Source organism: Rhinolophus sinicus, linkage group LG02, assembly GCF_036562045.2.
Source record: "Rhinolophus sinicus isolate RSC01 linkage group LG02, ASM3656204v1, whole genome shotgun sequence".
NCBI classification, from domain to species: domain Eukaryota; kingdom Metazoa; phylum Chordata; class Mammalia; order Chiroptera; family Rhinolophidae; genus Rhinolophus; species Rhinolophus sinicus.
In genome coordinates, this window is record NC_133752.1 from 159,572,373 (window position 1) to 159,592,641 (window position 20,269).

At 36.5% G+C, this 20,269-nt stretch overlaps 1 protein-coding gene across 8 annotated transcripts in view; it reads right to left on the reverse strand.

The window, feature by feature from the left end:
• BICD1 (BICD cargo adaptor 1) overlaps positions 1–20,269 on the reverse strand; it is a 236,874-nt gene that overhangs the window by 76,935 nt on the left and 139,670 nt on the right. For all 8 annotated transcript variants that reach the window (XM_074325844.1, XM_074325843.1, XM_019736733.2 and 5 more), the window contains one exon: positions 13,288–13,500. In XM_074325844.1, the coding sequence (XP_074181945.1) occupies positions 13,288–13,380 (93 nt within the window). In that variant the 5' untranslated portion in view covers positions 13,381–13,500. The remainder of the gene's footprint in view (positions 1–13,287; positions 13,501–20,269) is intronic.

A 20,269-nucleotide genomic window follows, 5' to 3' on the forward strand; every position in this document is an offset into this window, starting at 1 on the left:
ACAATGATGCAAGACTTTTATTACTCTCAAGACCCAGTTACATTATGATTAATAGTTGGGGGCAAGAGAGGTGTTATCCTGACAGCTTCTTTTATATCCTTCATTCTAACAATGAATTTTTCACCATTCAGATAAAATTTGTTGGCCACTTCTTTGTACAGGAAGCCAAATCTTACCTCATTGTTTAAAAACAATTGTAGGGATATATTGTGTACCAAAGCTCATTAGGAAATCCATTTTAATATTCCAGATCTCTTTAATGTAATGCAGGCAGTGAGGTTTTTGTATACTTTGATAGATTCAGAAGAGATGTTGAGTTACAATTTTGCTTTTTGAAAATTGTTTTAGTGAAAACAAAACGGTCCCTAAATGTAAGTATTTTTTATATTATTGATGAAGGTTACTATTTCTAAATTTAAGTATTTTTAATATTATAGAAAAAATGATGATGAGGAAGGTAATTAAGAAGGAAATATATAGCCTTTCTTGTCGGATGCATAGTATTCTACTTTAATTCAAATTAAAAGTTAACGTTTGGGTCTATTAATTGACTTAGTAACATAATTGATCTACAATATTTATTTTTTAGAGTATCTTTGTTGATTAAGCATTAAAAAGTATAATTTCAGATATATATCAAAATTCATTCTATCACTAAACTCACTCATTAATGTGCTCTTTCTGCCTTGCTCAATTACAAGTTTCCTGTAACCTTCAAAAAATTAAGTTCTGAGTTGATTGAGGTATCCTTGATTGTTAGATTAAGCTATAAATTCCCTTAGGAGAATTAAATGCCTGAACAGAATTTTAATCAGGTTAGACCTGCCAACCAGGATGTTCTTTGGAAATAGAGGTCAAGATGTAAAAAAAAGATTAAAATTGTCCACTAAGCATTCCAGCTGAAATGCTGATTGTGCATTACTATTCCTTCTACCCAGCCTGCACAGGGAGCAAAACCTGAGCTTGGGGGAGAAGAAAAAGTTTGAAACTGAATCGAGCTATTTTTAGTCCAAGAATCAATACGTACAAAATGGATTGTGCATGGATCTTTATTCTTATATTCCAAGATATAGAAAACTGGTGTTTGATCCTATTCACAAGATGGAAAAGGGAAGGGAGGGAAGTAAAGGAGAGAGAAAAGAAATCCATATATACAGAGGATACCAAAAAAATGCATACCTTTTAATTTTAAGAGATCTTAAAATGTGTATACATTTCTTTGACACCCCCCGGTATGTGTACATATATGACTTATACATATACATACATATATGTGTGTGTGTGTGTGTGTATATATATATACACACACACACATATATATATAACCAAATATATATATATATATATATATATATAATCAGTACATATTGTGTATAAAATCCACATATATATGCAGGTATATGCTAAGTATATACTGTATCAATTCTACATTTAAAAAGTAGGCTGCCTTTCACTGTTTATTATTTTTAAATCATGATAGATAACTGATAAAAACTTAATTATCCTTAAAAAAATTAAAAAGACTATGCAAAATTACTTTTAAAACAGACTTTTTATTTCACCAACGTCAGCTCCAGAGTTGCCATTTCTACAGTATGCCCCAACTATGCTGTCTCACCATGTCTAACTTTAGCTTGACCTCTCCCCTGCACTTTCCCATTTAATTTTCCATTTGTCACCGGTTTAATGACTGGCTATTACACTGGCTATTCCTGTGCAGGAAGTTGATGTAACTGTCGTATGAGGCCAGAAGTTCATGCCTCTTCTTCTAGTCTAATGCAGAAAGAAAAGAGGCACAAACAAACATAGTACAATTTTGAAGCTATGTCCAAATGATTTCTAACACCTGAATGTTAGAAATATTTACATTTTTGAAGTTTTCCCCAAAATGGTTTCCCCAAATTATTAATAAGACCTCTGCAGGTCCCTATTACCTCCCCAAAATAACCTCAAAAAGGCCAAAGATATTTTTGAATAAAAATCAAATGACATTATTTCTCACTGACAAATATAATAATCCGACTTTCCAAATCATGGAAAATTATATTTCCAACTGTTAAAAGGAGAAATGAGATGTATATGCTCCTTACTTAATCAATAGGCACAGACTCTGCGAGCTTATGGGGTTATGGCAGGCATGAGGGTGACTCTACAGATGTGTGTAATGCAACTCCTCTTTGCTCCAGTGGAAACCTGACTCTCCCGTGGGCACACTGCTTCCTCTGCAACCATCTCAAGTGTTAGCTGGAGGTGGGATGGGTCTCCCTTCTGTACCACATGGCTGCTTTCAGAGCATTCTCCCTGCCTCCTCCCTTAAAACTCCTCTGCATCAAATTTCATATCATCATGAGATTTTTTTTTGTTTTGAAGCTAATAAATGTACATTTTTTGGGGGAAAACAAATCAACAGTAGCTTTCACAGGGACAAGATGGGCAGCAGGGTGGGCACAGACACTGTCTACTGTCCATTACCAGCACTGCTTCTGTGACCTACCAAACACCACCTCATTTCCCCCTCATTTCTCCAAGGCTTTAGCTCCTGGCTCACTGTCAACATCTCCAGAACTTCTGTTCCTAATTCCTGGATTCCCAATATGCACACAGATGATCTGATTCCCGGAATTCCTTCTCTTGCAGGACTTTCTCCTCCTGCGTCAGCCACTCACTCTCGTGCTCATACTGTAGTGACTCACTCTCCAGATGGCTAGCTCACGACTTCTCTCTCCTCAAATCCCCCACACTGCCCCCATCTTCCCTCTCCGGGGCTGACCTTGCTTCCTGCTTCAGTGAGGAAACTGAGGCAGCCTGAAGAGGACTTTCAAAGACTCTTCATTCACATCTACTGATGTACTGACATCGACAGCCACATACTCTACTTTTCCAGGCATTACCATAGCTGAAACCCTTGCTCCTTTCTAAAGGCAAGCCCTCCATTTTTGTACCAGATCCCATTACTCTCTTCTTCATTCAAGGAAATCAATTGCTCTAGGCATTCTCCCCTTTTTCCTCTTAAAATGAAATTAAAATTTCCCTCCCTACTGGGTCATACCCAGCAGCAATCAGCATTCACATATGCTATTATTTCTTTCATCAAAGAAAAAAACCCGAACAACTTTCTCTTGAGCCTATTTCATCCCCTAGCTACCTCCTCCTCATTTCTTTGGTTCTCTCTGCAAACAAACCAGTTCTGGAAAAGTTGCCTCTATTCTCTGTCTTCAATTTTCATCCCTTTATTCTCTGTTAAAGCTACTCTAATCAGGCGTTTGCTTCCACCACTCCACAGAAACTTCCCTCACTGACGTGACCGATGACTGTATCTTGCTAGATACGATGGTCAATTCAGCTTCCTCATCTTGCTTGTTTATTAGCAACATTTGCACTGTTGATCACTTCCTCTGTAGATATTATTTTCTTCATTTGGCTTTTATTTTCTTTCTACCTCACTATTATTTTCAGTTTCCCCTCTTGTGCCCAACATCTCAGAGCTGAGCTGGCCCAGGACTCAGTGCCTGGGCCCCTGCTCTTTTCTATTTACACTTCCAGGATTGGTGATGTCAGCGACAAGCCTTAAATAGCATCTATCTGCTGATAATTTCAAAATTTATATTTCTGTCCCCAGCCCAGACCGTTCTACCAAATTCTAGGCCCGCATCTCCCACTACGCATTCAATATCTACACTTGGAAGCCTAATTGAAATTTAAAACTTAACATGTCTCAAAATTAACTTCTGATCTTCTCTTCTAAAACTTGTTTCATGTGAAGCCGTCCGCATTCCAATTAATGGTAATTCCATTTTTCAAGTTGGTTAAGCTAAAAACCTTGGGCTGGCGTCATCTTTTCTCCTCCATATCTCTTATTCTCTATATCCAATCCATGAGAAAGTCAATTTGGCTCCATTCTCAAAATATATTCAGAATCTGACCTCTTTTCACCACCTGAACCTGTCATCCTGGCCCACACCACCATCTTCTCATATCTGGATGCATCAGCCTCCTACTCTTATCCTTGCCTCATTAAAGTCACGTTACTCCTCTGCTCAAGAGCTTCCAATAGTTCCCACTTCACTCAAAGTAAAAGCCTAATATAAAATAATATTGCATGTCAACTGTATCTGAAAAAAAAAGAAACAATTTTTTAAAAAAGTGAAAGTCAAATCTTTTCAATGGTCTGGAAGGCCCTACACGACTCAGCTTCCTGTTACCTCTCTGACTTCATCATGACAGTGTGGTATTGGCAAAGGGAGAAACAACTAGATCAACGGAACAGAACAGAGAGTCTAGAAATAGACCCAAACAAATGTGGCCAATTGATTTGGACAAAGATGCAAAAGCATTTCAATGGAGAAAGAATAGTCTTTTCAAAAAATGGTGGGAAAATAGAACATTTATATGGCCCCCCCACAAAAAACCCTTCAACTTAAACCTCACACCTTATGTAAAAATTAACTCAAAATGGATCATAAATCTAAATTTGAAACTATAAAGCTTTTAGATAAAAATATAGGCCAAAATCTTCATGATGGGAATGCAGAGGGTTCTTAAAACTGGTATCAAAAACATAGTTCATAAAAAATGTTTTGGATACATTAGACCTCATAGAAATGAAAAACTTTGTGCTTGCAAAAGACACTTTAAAGAGAATGAAAAGGTAGGCTGAATATTGGGAGAAAACATTTGCAAATCACATATCCAACATAAGGTTTTGAATCCAGAATATATAAAGAATTCTTAAAACTTACCTAAGAAAAGTGTCAATGCAATTAAAAAATGGGCAAAAGCCTGAAACATAAACTTTACCAAGAAGAATATATACAAGGCAAATAGCAAGGAAAAGGTATTCAATATTATTAGCCATTAGGGAAATGCAAACTAAAACCACAGTGAGATACCACTACACACCTATTAGAATGGCTAAAACAAAAATACTGATAATATCAAGTGCTGAAAAGGATGAAGGGAAACTAGAACTCTTACACATTGCTAGTGGAAATGCAAAATGGTACAGCCACTCTGGAAAAATTAAATATACACTCACCACATGACCCAGAATTTCCACCCTTCTAGTTATTTACCCTAAAGAAATAAAAACTTTTGTTCATACAAAAATGTTAATGTACATGAATGTATATAACAGCTCTATTTGTAACTGCCAAAATCTAAAAATAACCCAAATGTTCTTCAATAGGTGAATCAATTAAAAAAAAAACAAAAAACTTCAGTATATCCATACAGTGAAATATTATTCAGTAATTAAAAGGAACAAACTATTGATACATGCAACAACTTAAATGAATCTCATAGTTGTTATGCTGAGAAAAAGGACCCAGTCTCAAAAGGTTACATACTGTATAATTCCATTTACATAACGTCCTTGAAAAGACAAAACTATAGTGATAGAAAATAGATGATTGGTTATCAGAGGTTGGGTGAGGGAAGGTATGACTACAAAGGAATAGCACAGCACACGGGAGGTTTTTGGGGTGATGAAACTTCTGCATCTTGATTATGGTTATGGTTACATGAATCTATCTACGTGTTAAATTCATAAAGCTATATGCCAAAACAAAATTCTATGAGCCTATAATTAATTAAACTAATCCTACAGACAAACCCATTGATGTAACTTATTTTTCCCAAAGGCACAATCAAATCACAATTATTCCAAGGTGAATCGTCTGTATAATGTTAAACTTTGCTTTCAAACCCCTGATGATGTTAACAGGGATGTTTGTTTACAGTAGGTTCAGCAAATGTTGGAAAAAAGAACTTTTCAACCAAAAGAAATATAGCTCCCTCCGGTGGAACCAATAAACCAATAAGCAGGCAGCAACATGGTGAAGGGCTAGACCACTAGAGTCACACTGCCTGGTTTAGGACACCAGCTTGACTACTTGTTGAACAATTGTTGAGCTTCTCTGCCTGACCTGTAAGAGGGGGCTAGAAACAGTACATGCTTTGTACGTTTTTTCAGAGAATTAAAAGAGATAACGAACGTAAAGTGATAAGTATCATGTTTGGCACATGGTAAGCTCTCATAAATGTTAGCTATGATATTATTATTAGTTATTTGAAACCAATTAAAAACAGTGATAACTCTTTACTGTTTCATGGTTTGCATCATTCCAGAGAGGTGTGAGATCCATTCCCAACACATATGGAGAGCAGGAGAGAAACTGAGACATGCTAGGGAAGTAGCTCTCCCTACACCGGGCCCTTACAGAATGGTAAAATCATTATGCAGTTGGAAGTGTCAGTTTCACTCAGGTATGTGTAAACACAGCTCCCAATGACCAATTATTCAGCCAGAAACATCAGCAGTTATAAGAAAAGCTTTGTTATTTACTGGATGCTTTAATTAATAGTTTAATCTTTTCCCCATGACTCAGGTCATCAGTAAGCACATTCGATGTTATACTGAGTAATAACGCAGTGACCCTTTGAGGAAACAGCCGGGTATGAAATGAAAAGCTGTTTACACTGATAGTAAGAGCACTCAGATGGCTGTCTTCTTTAAACCTACTGGCTTTTAAATATGTGTTATTTATTCTTTTGGTGCCAGGATGTCAACCATTACTTCTTGCTACTGTCAGAAGGTGCTGGGGCGTCTCTCTGTACTCCAATACATCTTTCTAATTTATTGTTTCTGTCTTGCTGTGTGTAAGTCTGACTAGCAAACTCTGATACAATAAATAACACTCACCTAGTCCTCTATTTCCTATAAAGAACTTTCATGAAAAATATTTTATCTTTATAAAAATTATGGGAGAAGACAGTTGTCATTATAATGTTTATGTAGGAAATAGTAAGTTTAATCACCCAACTAGTAAAATGGTCTAGTTAGGACGTGAATTCAAGATTTCCTGAATTCTAATTCCATACTATTACCAAACCACCTATTTATGCAATGGAAGCAAATCGATTTTTAAACAGTGGCTGAAGGGCTCTTCTTTGAATAAAGTGAGTATGTGCTGGTGGCTGAGGTCCAGGGGATCTAATCTGGCTGTTCAGATGATGTTTTCCACTTACTTAGTCACGGCAGGTACCACCTATTTGTAGTTTTAATGAGAGACTAAGATGAGTGTGGTATTACTGTACAAAATGTTATATGCTGTCTTGTCCATTTGGGCTGCTATATCAAAATACCATAAGCTGGGTGGCTCAAACAACAGACACTTATTTCTCATAGCTCTGGAAGCTGGAAGTCTAAGTTCAAAGCACCAACAGATTCTGTGTCAGGTGAGGGCCTGCTTCCTGGTTCACAGATGGCCATCTTCTCACTGTGTCCTTACATGGTAGAAGGGGCAAGGGAGCTCTCTGAGATATCTTCTGTAAGGTCACTATCCCATTCATAATGACTCACTCTCATTACCTCATCACCTCCCAAAGGCTCCACCTCCAAATATCACCACATTGGGGATTAGGGTTCAACATATGACTGTTAGAGGGACATAGACATTTGGTCTATAGTATATATTGTCTAAAACACAGCTCACTTTCTATTTCCACAGATACTAAAGATTAGAAGGAAATCATTTCTAAATATATTTAGTTGTTTCAACATTTAAAACAACCACTCATTATTGAATTTTGTTCACTGATGCTTTCCAAGCATCTGGCTCATAATAAGTAAGCACTGAAGAGACCTCTGTGGAATGAATGAACGCATGACTGCAGTTAATTCGAAAAGATGAAAACCATAAGATGAGAAACTCAAAACCTAGGTCCAACATTTCAAGTTTTCAAGGATTCCCAATAGGAGTAAACATAGTCAATAATACCATGTTTTTAAAAAGCAGACACACATTTTTAACAGACACTGGACGTCAGTCTAAGAAGGTAATAACCAGGATAGTGAGGCATCCTGAAACCATGTCACATGAGGACGTGCAAATGGATCTCGATATGTTTAGTCTGAAAAAGAGAAGACAAGATAGTTCTTTCCAAATATTTGCAGCTGTAGGGTACGGGCTAAAATTGTCAAGTGGAATAAGAAACAAACAAAAAAAAATGTATTCTCTGTTGATCCAGAGGCTAGAAATAAGGCTGGTTGGTGACAATTACACACAGTCAACTTTTCACTGAACAAAAAGGAGTTTAACAACTAGGGCTGCCAAGCAACAGGGTGGGCAGCCTGGGGAGGGAGTTGAAAGAAGGAAATGAACAGTAACTTAACATCCCCATTGTATCAGGCATTTGGCATAGGGTGTGTATATTAGTGTTATCATTTCCGTGTTGGAAGTAAGGAAAGCAAAGCCTAGAGAATAAAAGTAACTTCTCAATATCATATAGTTGGCAAATGGCACAGCTGAAATTCAGGCTTGGGGGGTAGCTAACTCCCAAAGCACGTTCTTTCAGTTTAATTTGACTCAACTAACATTATTTTTTAATGTCTGCTTTTGGCCAGGCACTGTGCTGGGTGCTGGGGATACAAAGATAAATGACAGACAAAACAAGTCTTTTCTTGAACGGTCTCACAGTTTATCTTCTCCATAGTGCTGGAAGTGTCTGGTTAAAGGCACATAACCACTCAGGGCTATTGGAAAAATAACTATTGATCTGGGTGTAGCCTGAACCAAATAATCACCAGGTACTTTCACACCCTAAAAGTTTACAGATGTGGATTCCTTATGGTGAAATAGTTATATTCCTAAAATGTCGGCTTAATAATAGATTTGTGGAAATTGAGCTACTGGTATATTATGAAATTTGCTTGTATATTCCAATAAAGGGAAAAAAATGGGAGTTTCAAACGTAATAAAAATCCTATGGATTAAGCAGCTTCTAAACTACGAAATGGCCATATGCTAATGAAATGTTACCAATAAGTCACAATTTTAGCTATTGTACTAAAGCTTCACATACTGTGCCAGAAATTTCATTAGCTTGAGGCAAGATTCAGAAGAGGGAAACAGGGCTCTTGGCAGCTACAGTGACATGGATAGGAGTGTCTAAAGCACAGCCAGGTTTTCTGAGTTCAGATCCTGGATTGTCACTTAGCACCCATGTGCTTTGAACAAGTTACTTGACCTGTCCATGACTCACATGCCCCATCAGGAAAATGAGGTGATGTAATAATAGGACCTACCTCAACAGGGCTGTATAAGGAGTCAGAAAGTTAACCCACGTAAAGAATTTAGTATAGTGCCTGACACATTGTCTGGCCGTCAAAAAACGTGTAGTTATTTGCACTTTAAGGTATAGGCTTAATCTCTACTAAAGCCAGTAATCTGCTGTACAACTCCAATTTCCTGCATGCCACCCGAAGGGGTCTACCTTCTGTGACATTTCTTTTTTACATAAACACCAATTCTGGTTAGGAATACTGGCATAATTGCAGGGCATGCTTTATAAATATTGCAGTAAATTCTGACTTACCTTACTAACGATTGAGAGTATTCAGTAGTATTAGGAGTTTCATTATCCTGTTTTATGATTTCATCAATGTGGATTGTAGTTTAATTTAGTACAAAATAAGTGTTCAATAAATATTGTCCAGCTAAATCCATTTAGGCTATCTTAGAAGATATATCCAACCTATTTCATTTCTCTATCTCCAACCTAATAGGTCTAATGTAGAACTATAGGTTGGAGATAGAAAAATGAAATTCAAACTTGTTCACTAAATATCTCTTTAGGCACTACAGTAACCTATGTGTTTGTTCTTTTTAAGCTCTCATCAAAATGATACCCATCAAGGCAACCCAAGGATTTACTTTCCCTCTATTACTGGCCTTGTAGAATTATTAATAACTCCTAATTTGATTATTTGATTTGGGTGACATGTTTTTGGGTTTTTTTACGTTTTCTTTATACTCCCTATACTTTAAAAAATTATTGAAAGCAGTCTGTCATTAAAGACACACACACACACACACACACACACACACACACACACGGTAAGACTAAATAAAACATTTAAAAAATGAGAAGTATATTTAAAAAAAATCTAGGTTTGTTTTTACAGTCAAACATAGTCCTGGATCTTTTTAACAACCAAAGCAGAAATAAAAACATCCGTAATTCCTACTGCTTTATTCATATCTCAACAGAAAGAATTTAAGGCAATAAATTCAAAGAGCTATTTGTCTAATGTTTCTTTAACTTAAGAAAGCAGATCTACATAATAAGTGACATCTTCAACAATACTTTTATGGAAGATGCAGAAAGTTATTAATCATAACAGTTTATGTTTATTATGTATTTACTATATACTAAAGCAATCTTTTACAAACACCAAGAATAAAATCCTAAAACTTTTAGCAGAGATGAGACTAGAATATTGATTTTCTAATAGTTAATTCAGAAATTTTTCTATTTTTTCCCATTATACTGCCCTATACCTACCACATACGGAGGAAAATTTGAGCTCGGAATTATATATACACATGCAGGCACATACGTACAAACATATGTGTAGAGTTCCCACAATACACATACCACATATACATACACATATACCTTTGCAGTACTAACAATCCTATTGAAATAAGAGATAAAATCTCTCAATAAATAAAAATGATTCATTAAATTATTAAAGTCACATAGCATCTGTCAAGCTGATAACTTACTCCACTTTGCATTGGTTATCCTTGTCTATTTCTCATGATCCATCGGATCATGATTTCTTTGCTTCACGATCTCCTTCCAATCACTATGCCTCAGTCAATGCCCAGAGTACAAAAATAAATAAATAAATGAAATGGAGCCTACAATAAAACCAAATCTGGAATTTTAATTAACATGAGTCATCAAAAGTCTGTATCAATATACCAAAAAACAGAATTGATTCCTTTGCTCCTTTTACAAATGTAATCAGTTCTAAATGCTAATAACAATTTTATTAGGTGCATTAAAACATGAGGCCTGGATGAAACACAGAAGCCCTTTTGGGTATAGTGATACCACTAGCTTTCAGCCCTTTGGAGAGAACATCCATAAGTACATTGTTGGCCCACTTAAAAGGCTGGGAAGCAGACAACCTGATTTTTTTCCCTTTTAGTTACTTGACAAACCTGAAGGAATACATTCATCGGCTAAATAGCCTGGGGCTATTTTAGATTAAAAATACATAAATTTAGATGTAGCAAGTTATCCTCTTACTGAAATCAACTACTGAAAATGCACAGAAATCGAAGGACGATACCAAGGGATTCATCAGGAGATTATGGTGCTTACAGCAATTCCTCAAATTGTGATATTAATAGATATTCCCCTATGATATTAATAGATACTCCCTCCCTCAGCTTTGGGCTGGCCAAAAAGTCTGAGCAGTTCTTAAAGTGTGGTCTCCAGAGTAGTAGCCACAGTACAGTATCACCTGCTGTGAACTTGTTAGAAATGCAAATTCTTGGGTTCCACTCAGACCTATCAACTCAGAACCTCTGGGGGTGGGCCCAGGACTCATGTTTTTATGAGTTCTCCAAGTGATTCTGCTGCTCACTAAAATTTGAGAATTAATCTGAATGAAGGGCTCTTCAAATTTTTTTTTCTTTGCTGCCTCACTTCATGTCTAACTTACACCCTCATTCTTAATTACCAGTTCTTGCTGCTTATTACAGATCTAGTCATTGGAAACGATGCTCTGTCAGCCACCACTGCTTTGCCTCAACAGAAAAACATCTCTGGATTCTCTGCCCTTTCCTCCATCTTCGCTGGGCTCTCCTCAGCAGCAGCTGCCTTGATTTGTTCTTCCTGTCACCATTCTCAAGTGTGTGTGCACCTGGCCCTCAAGCTACCCATGTCCCACTCTCACTACCAAATTGCCACGTGAACCTGCGGCTCATGGCTGCTGAGGTGGCCCCCGTGGATGCTTCGTGTCTCTTGCTTGCTCCAGGGTGATGGCCTAGGTCCACTTCTGAAGTGGAAGCCTGTCTCACAGGGGAAGCCTGGGGTTGGAGGGGTGAAAGGCAATTCCTTAGGAGGAAGAAGAAGAGGAGGGTCTGGTACTACAAAGGGTAAGCAAGTGACCGCCCAAAGCCAAGCACATACAGATGCATCAAATAAAGAACTGGAGAGCAGCTTTGTTTTTAACAATTGTTTGCAGTGAAGAAAAGTGAGGCATGGCGTCCTGAAAACTGTCTCATGCTCTTCATATTACTTAGTATTTAGAATCTTAGTGCTAAAAATACTAACTTCTTCGTTGGCTCTTTCCTGTCTCCCCAAGTCATACTACCATATTTGGGCCTGTCCAAAGATAATGAACTAGGTAAAGCAGAAAACTTACTGCAGATATTCATTTAGTTCACTGTAATATGGACATGTGTAAATGTAAATTATTAACTGAATTCCAATGAATTTTGGACAACTTATATCTCATAATAATGAAACCCTATTTGTAATGTCACTAATTTCAAGAAAGATATCCATGGATTACTTCTGTTATATTTCACAATATTGAACAATTTTTTCATCCTCCCTGTTTCTATTATTAAAATGCTCAGTTAATAACCCCACTTGGTAATGGGCCTGGAACCGGTCTGTCAGTCTCCACTGCACCAGTGTAAGAGTTAGAGGATATCAGCACCTCTTATGCAGCTTTCATGTCAAAAAATGGAGTAAATGATATAAGATGAAGTTTCCAGAAGTGCTCTTATAGGGGTTTGGGGGATGAAGCTGCTTTTGGCTATCTGTATCCCCAACATCACTGGCAGACTGACTCTGCCAGTCTGAAAACGAGCTGGCATGTGATGCCACTATGAGAAAGATGAGGAGAAACAGTCAATCCAGTGGAGGCCCAGGGCCTGGGGAAGGAAGGCTCCCTGACCTAATTTATACCAGCTCTAATTTACTGCCTTTTCTGCAACCAGAAAAATAGTTTATGGTTCTGCATCTACAGCTTCTGAGGTCCCTTAGGACACTCCCCCAGGGTCTCATTCCCCAGTGAAAAGAGCCCTGAGCTACTAATACCACTGTCATTTTGAATTAGTGGTGACAGAGCATTTCAGCCAACAATTCTCCACAATGTATTAAAACAGGTAAGGGCATGCGCAGGGGGTGGGGGAGAGTGCTAAGGTCACTGTATTTTTTAAACACCTTTGCAGAAGCAACAAGCCCAATTCCCAAATACTCAATAAATAAAGACTTTAATTCTTAACTATAAGAAAGAGAAAAGCTCATCTCAGAACAAGCTGCCATTTTCACTAAAAAAGCAGAAAAAGTGCTCGCATCAGTATTCTGTGCTTCTTGCTTAACACACCTCCTCTGATGAGAGAAAAAGGTTTATTCCTCTCTCCTGGAGAGAACTTTATCTTATTTCTCTGTCACACAAATCTCTCGCAGGGAATTTACCTCCTTCATATCCTGCACGACAGCTGCGAGCCTCTCATTTTCTGCCTGCACGTTCGTGACCACAGCCCGGCTCTGTTTCACTTCATTCTGCATCTCCAAGATTTTCCCCAGGTAGTAAGCTTCCTTCGATGCTGACTCCTGCAGAAGCGTTTCCTCCCGAGTCTCTCCATCCTCAGCAACTTTCCGGTGGATGGAGAAGGACTGCCCAAAAGCCTGCAGAGTATTTGAAAAGAAAAAGAGTGCACAATGAAACACAATTAAATAGACTTGGGAAAATGCTTCATTTTGCTTTATTTGTAAAAAAGAGCTATTCTCCAAGACCTCCAGAAGCAAAACATACATATTTTATGTAAGAGTCTAGCAGCTCTCATTGATGATACTTTAAATAATTCAAATCCAATTAATAAGGAAAATTAAAATTAAAAATATATATATATGATATTTTTAAATTTTATTTTTCCTTATTAATTGGATGAAATATATATATAGTTAAAGAAAACATGAAAAACATTGCTGCTTACTTTATGTTACCATTTTTTAGACAAATCCGATTAAGGAAGAGACAGTTCAGTGCTAATGAGCCCAACAAAATTCCTGTTCTCATTTTCATTCTAGAAAACAAATCTCCAAAATATTTTTTCAAGAAAGAAAATAATACTTTCATTAGCTTTTTAATACATTAGCAGTAAGGATACACCAATTATGACCAGGACCCTTAAGAGACAAAATCACCAAAAAGCATTCAAATTTCCTGGTACCACAAAAAGACATTGAAATGTAGTCACTGTATGAGAAAATATAGATGTATCTACTTATTTGTGCAGAAACTAATGAAATTCTTCAGGAGGTATGTGGGAATGGGGTAAAAAGAATGGGGGAATGAAATGAGTTACAAGGGATGTGGGGAGAATCGTGCTTTTCTGAGTACGAATGCCTTTTCAAATAGTTCTGACTCTTACAACTATAGCAATGTTTCACTTACTGCCCAAAGTAAATGATAATAAAAATGAACTTCTAGGTGTTGGAGGAACCCAAACGGAACACAGAACAAATGAACCTAGCTGTATTACAAATGAACAACATAACTACACTGAAAGAGGTAGAGAAGACAATAATCTAACCTGAATAATTTTTGCTATGTACTGTAAAACTAAAGACAAAAATAACTGTACCCAAACACTACTGTCTAGTTAGTAAATTTGTTTCTCACAGGGATTATGGGATCACAATTTTGAAATTTCTTCATATGTATACTAATTTTGAGCAAATAAGTAACTACATTAGGAATAATGAAAGCTAGGTTTCTCACTATTGGAGAAAGGAGTTTCAAATAAGGAAGGGAAGACATCTAGAAAGAAACTAGCAGTACTGGGTTGTAATCAGATGTATCAGGATGAACTTACAGTCTTTAAAAGGTAGATAGATATTCATAGACAGCCAGAAAGAGGGAGAGAGGTTATGTGTGTGTATACACAGACATGTATTTCCTAGCTCTGTCAGCTAAGAGGGCCCAGAAGCAATGAAAATACCTTACACCGAAATTTTGTTTTTAAATATCAATCTCCAATCAAAACTGGGCGTTGGAGAAATGACCGATTCTTGGGCTGGAGCAAAATTAACTTGGTATACCTTCTGTGCCAAAGAATAAGTAATAAAATGCTTTTTAAAAATGATAGGGACACTTCTTTCGGGATATAAATGTTGAGTAACTATGGTGGACACCTGAAACTAATATAATATTGTATGTGAGCTACATTTTAATAAAAATCTTAAAATAAATAAATAAATAAATAAAATGATATGTCAAGGGACACAAGTGTCTACCAGAATGGGCTCCCAATGTCCAAATGTGGATAATTTGGGCAACAAAATAAATAATTATAGTAATGAATTATAAACCATAGAATAAAATATTCAAGAGTCCACATTGATATAATAACTGCATATATGAGGAAAGAAGAAATAGCTCTCACAGTATAACTCTAATTAATAAATGTAGAAGGAGTGATGGAAATAACATAGATCACCATTGTGCAAACACCAATTAATAATTGTTGCAGGTAAGAATTACCAGTGGAATATAAAATTAATAGAACAGTATGATAAGAAACAGAATATTTGCATAGTTTTAAAGCATCTCCTCCCAAGTTACTTATTAACTCCAAAAGGAAAGATAGTAACGTTGCAGTGGAGAGACCTGTAACTGACAAAAGTTAAATCGGCAGCGATGAGACACACCAACACCATGTGCCGTCGGATACAATACATCGAGAGAGGCACACCATCACTTCTGTGGTATTCTTGCCAAAAACACATATGCCAATTCTGATCATAAAAAATAATCAAATAAACCCAAACTGGGAGACAACCTACAAAATTATTACTCTTCAAAAAGTAATAATTCAGAACTCCTCAAAAGTATTAAAGCTGGAAAAATGGGGAAAGACTCCTCCAGACTAGATGAGGTTAAGGAAATATGATAATTAAATGCACCATGGGATCCTGGACCTAAAAAAGACATTAGTAGGACAATCAGCAAAATTGAAATAAATTCTTTATATTGGTTAATATTGTATCAACGTCAATTTTGGGTTTTCATAATTATACCGTGATTATGTAAAATGTTAACATTTGAGGAAGCTGTGTATAGGGTACGTTAAATTCAGTGTAGTGTTTTTGCAACTCTTTTCCATGTCTAGAGTTATTTCAAAATAAAAATTTGAATAAGTAAGTATAGTCTCTACCCTAAAGGAGTGGAAAGATCTAATAAAATACCGGCACCTAGAGTTATAAAGAACGTATGCGTCTGCACACCAAAGGGATACTATATTCAATTAGAAGTTCTATGGCTTTATGATGTAACTTGTGATATTATTACATTTTGAAATTTAAAATGTCATAAAATGATGCTTCTGGGCTACATATATTCATAAAGAAATAAAGCTGGAATTAACATGTGAAACTCAGTTTCACCTTTGTTACAAACCTGAAGGCAGAAAAGGTATATGTTAATCATCATCAGGGACATAGCAAAAGTTAGGAGGGGACAGGATGATTTAGTGATTTTAAAGACAATCTCATACTCTTTTCCAAATTAAACTCAGAAACAGAAATTAAAAAAAAAAAAAAAGAAAAAAAACTAACCTGGAAACCCCTGTCTCAATAAACTATCTTTCTTAGAATCTCGACATGGATCAAAATCAAAAGATGATTCCTAAGCATCAACTGAAAAAGATTTTGGTATCAATGTTCATCTGTACAGAGCAAAATACTCCTGGTGTTTGGCCTGCCCAGTTACTGGACAGAGAGAAATTCTTATTTGTGTAGCCAAATTTCTACATGTGGTAAAAAGCATAGACTCATGAGGGCAGCCGGATGGCGCACTTGGCTAGAGCACAAGCTCTTAACAACAGGTTTGCTGGTTCGATTCCCACATGGGCCAGTGAGCTGCGCCCTCCACAACTAGATTGAAAGAACAACGACTTGACTTGGAGCTGATGGGCCCTGGAAAAACACACTGCTTCCCAATATTGCCCAATTGAAAAAAAAAAAGGAATTAAAAAAAAAGAAAGCATAGACTCATGAATAGATGAAAAATTATTTCTGGAGGCAATGTTTACTTTTCCATCAGAATGGTCAGATTCTGTGAAGTCAATTCTGAATGCACTACCCACTAAAAAGTGTTTGGTTACACTTGAAATCTATATAATCTTATTAACCAATGTCATCCCAATAAATTTAATATATATATTAAAAGCCTCTGGAGGGGAGAGATCTGGTAGTATATCTTCCTACAGTGAGCTGGTGAATTCTTGGCAGCCGCTCACCCTGCAAAAGAACCTTGACTATATAGTCGAGTATTAGTACAATTTAAAATTAGCATCAATTGTGTATCAAACACCTCAGCTAGCTTCTTTATCTCAACTACTTTTCTACTTCTATTAACAGAAAACTTCCACAAGGCCATTTTCCTCACTTTGCCTGAGTGAAATCAATAGGCTTAGGGAGTCTATGGCTCTCATATTATTCTCAGCACATGGGCCATGTTCTCCTGGCGGCAAGAACAACTCCTAAAGTCTTAACAGCAAAGTGAATTTATCTTTCTACCTTGATATAGTTTTAAAAATTGTATTGTGCATCCAGCACCAAAGGAAATTAAAATTTTCCAGATATATACATAGATTTTTCAAAAACAGAATCAAGAATTGAAATTGCAAATATAAAAATTTTGATGAATCCTTATTTCGTATTTATTGCAGCTTAGAAACCTTCACTGAATGTATGGTTTCAAAATTAGTTATTATTTTTGTGAAGAACTTGGTCCTTCACTGGAACTGATTTGAAAACCGTGAAAGTACGACAGGTTATCCAAGGACATTTTTACTTGAAATAGAAAAAATAACACCAATCCTGCACAGGCTACAGATGCTCAATGATCTGCATTTCCAAACCCACTGAGAACTAACACTGCTCAGAAAATATATGCATTTTTAAAAGGGAGGGTGAAGGAGAAAACACTCCTACTTTACCTAATTCCTAGTTGTCACTAACATGACAGCCAACTGACATTTATCATTTGGCTAATTGTGAAAGTTTGTTTACCAGACTTGTCTGGCTCTGCCAGCTACCTCCCCCATCCATCACCATTCCAAGTATATCCTGACAAAGCTGGGCTCAAGAGAAAAGAAACAATCTTTTTCATGCTCCAGAAGCTGCATCCTTGGCACAAATCACAGAACTAGCTTCCGTGTCTATTTATAGGCAAGCCTAGGGTAGTCATGCTTCCACTTATATTTTGTCCAGACAGCAAATTCCTTTTAGGTACTGCCAACATTTCATGGATAATTTTATTTGAAATTAATTGAGGTAAATTGACTTTTCTATACAATCTTAGAATGCATTGTGATTTTTCATCATACGTGTAGCTATAATTGTACAATATTACATTTAACATATTCCTTTTCAATGTATACCTTGTTTTCTCATTCTTCTCACATGACTCATAGTTTTTACTTTCATGTTCAGGACAATATGTTAGCTGTTAAACAGAATTTTCCTACTTATTAACCTTCAGAATGTGAAATCTAAAAGCAATAAAAGTTTGGCTAGTATATTTAATATCATTATCTTTAAAATATGTATCCTAGGCTACACAGAATTTTCATTCTTTCATCATAAAATTTATGGCAGGACAGTGGACTAGGTCACCCAAGGACATGAGACAAAATATTTTTAAATTGATACTAAAATTCATTCATTCGTTCGTTCGTTCATCTGTTCATTTAACAAGTATTTACAGAGAACTGTAACAGGCATTGCTTCAGGCACTGAGGATTCAGCAATGTTCTGAAAAAAAAAAAAATCTCTGCTATTGGGAGCATATATTCTAGTGGAACATAAATAAGCCAATAAGTATGTGGCATAATGTTGAAAAAGTTCTAAAAAGAAAACGAAAGCCAGGGTAAGAGCACAAAATAGCATTGCCCAATAGAACTTTCTGCAATGATGTATCTGTGTTGTTCAGTATGATAACCACCAGCCACTGAGCTCCTGAATTGTGACTAATGTGATCAAAGAATTGAATTTTTTAATTTTACGTAATTAATTTTAATTGCCACATATGGCTAGTGGCTACCGTGTTGCATAGACAGTGCAGGGACAGGGAGCAAGGCAGGTGGGGAGAAAGGGAGCCTCATTTAGAGAGGACAATCAGAGAAGATATCTCTCACCAGACACCTGCTCTGGGCAGATACTCGAACAAAGGAGGGAGTGAGCAGAACCTGACCTTTCCCTAGAGGAGCCAGCCTAAATTTAAGTGTTGCTAAGCAAGAATTACAGCATAGCCATGGCGCCTCTTTAAAGACTATCAGTGGCAGTTCTTTATAGTCTTGACTACAGCACTTTAAGATCTGAGTGCTTGTCAGGAAGGGAAGGGTTGGCAACTGGCTTGTCACTGAAACCCACCCCACACCCCCCAAAGGAAGACTGTACCACCTTTGAACATATAATAAACATTATTTGACCAATTATATTTCTCTGTTGCCTCAGCTACCAGGAAATTCAGCATGAAATGCTTTGTAGCAATGAACTAGAATACCTTAAGTTTCTGGTATAACTATCTCATCTTTTCTCTATAGTTTTGAGTTTTTATTGTTTTTACCCCATTGTATTGTTTTCCTTTATCTTAATCTACTTCAAATACTTTCGGAATAGAAAAAGGATATGAGTTATAATCCAATCAAATGATTTAAATAATGTTTAATTGCTATTAAGTCATAAGAAAAGTCCATTAAAAGAACGGAGTTCAAGAGTTTAATAGAACTGAAAGTTCTATTAAGAATTCATTCTCATTCCATGGACAACAATGAACCCAAGCGATCTCAAAAAAAGTACATAAAAATAGGAATAAACTAGCTAAACTTGTTAGAACTGGCTAAGAAACATTTCCCAAACCTCTATATTCCAGCCACAAAGTATCTTAGAAGGTATAACCCAATTAGAAGGGAGCACAGGAGGTAAGACAACCCAAAAGCATCCATCTGGGAGAAATCTGTTTCCATGACTCAAACATTATTAGAAGTCAAAGGTTTCCCTGATAATTAGAATCAAGCCTGATCCTTGAAAGGGTACATGTACTCACAAGAGGCAAAAGAGATTAAAAGTATGCGCTCCTGAGCTGAACTAACTCTGCCACTTACTAATTGTATGACATTGAGCAAGTTACTTAACATTCTGTGCCTCAGTTTTTTCATCTATAAAATGGGGATAATGATTTTTATGTCTAGTGTTGTTGTGAGGCTCAAAAGATAAATGTATCACTTAGAACAGTTCTTGGTACAAATATATTAAGTGCTCGATAATTGCTGGCTATTATTAGTAGGAAGAAGATGTGCTTTGGAATCACATGCATTTGGGTTTATTAAACCTTCCTCCTCTGCAATCTTCGTCAAGATTTTTACATTTCTATGTCTCAGTTACATCA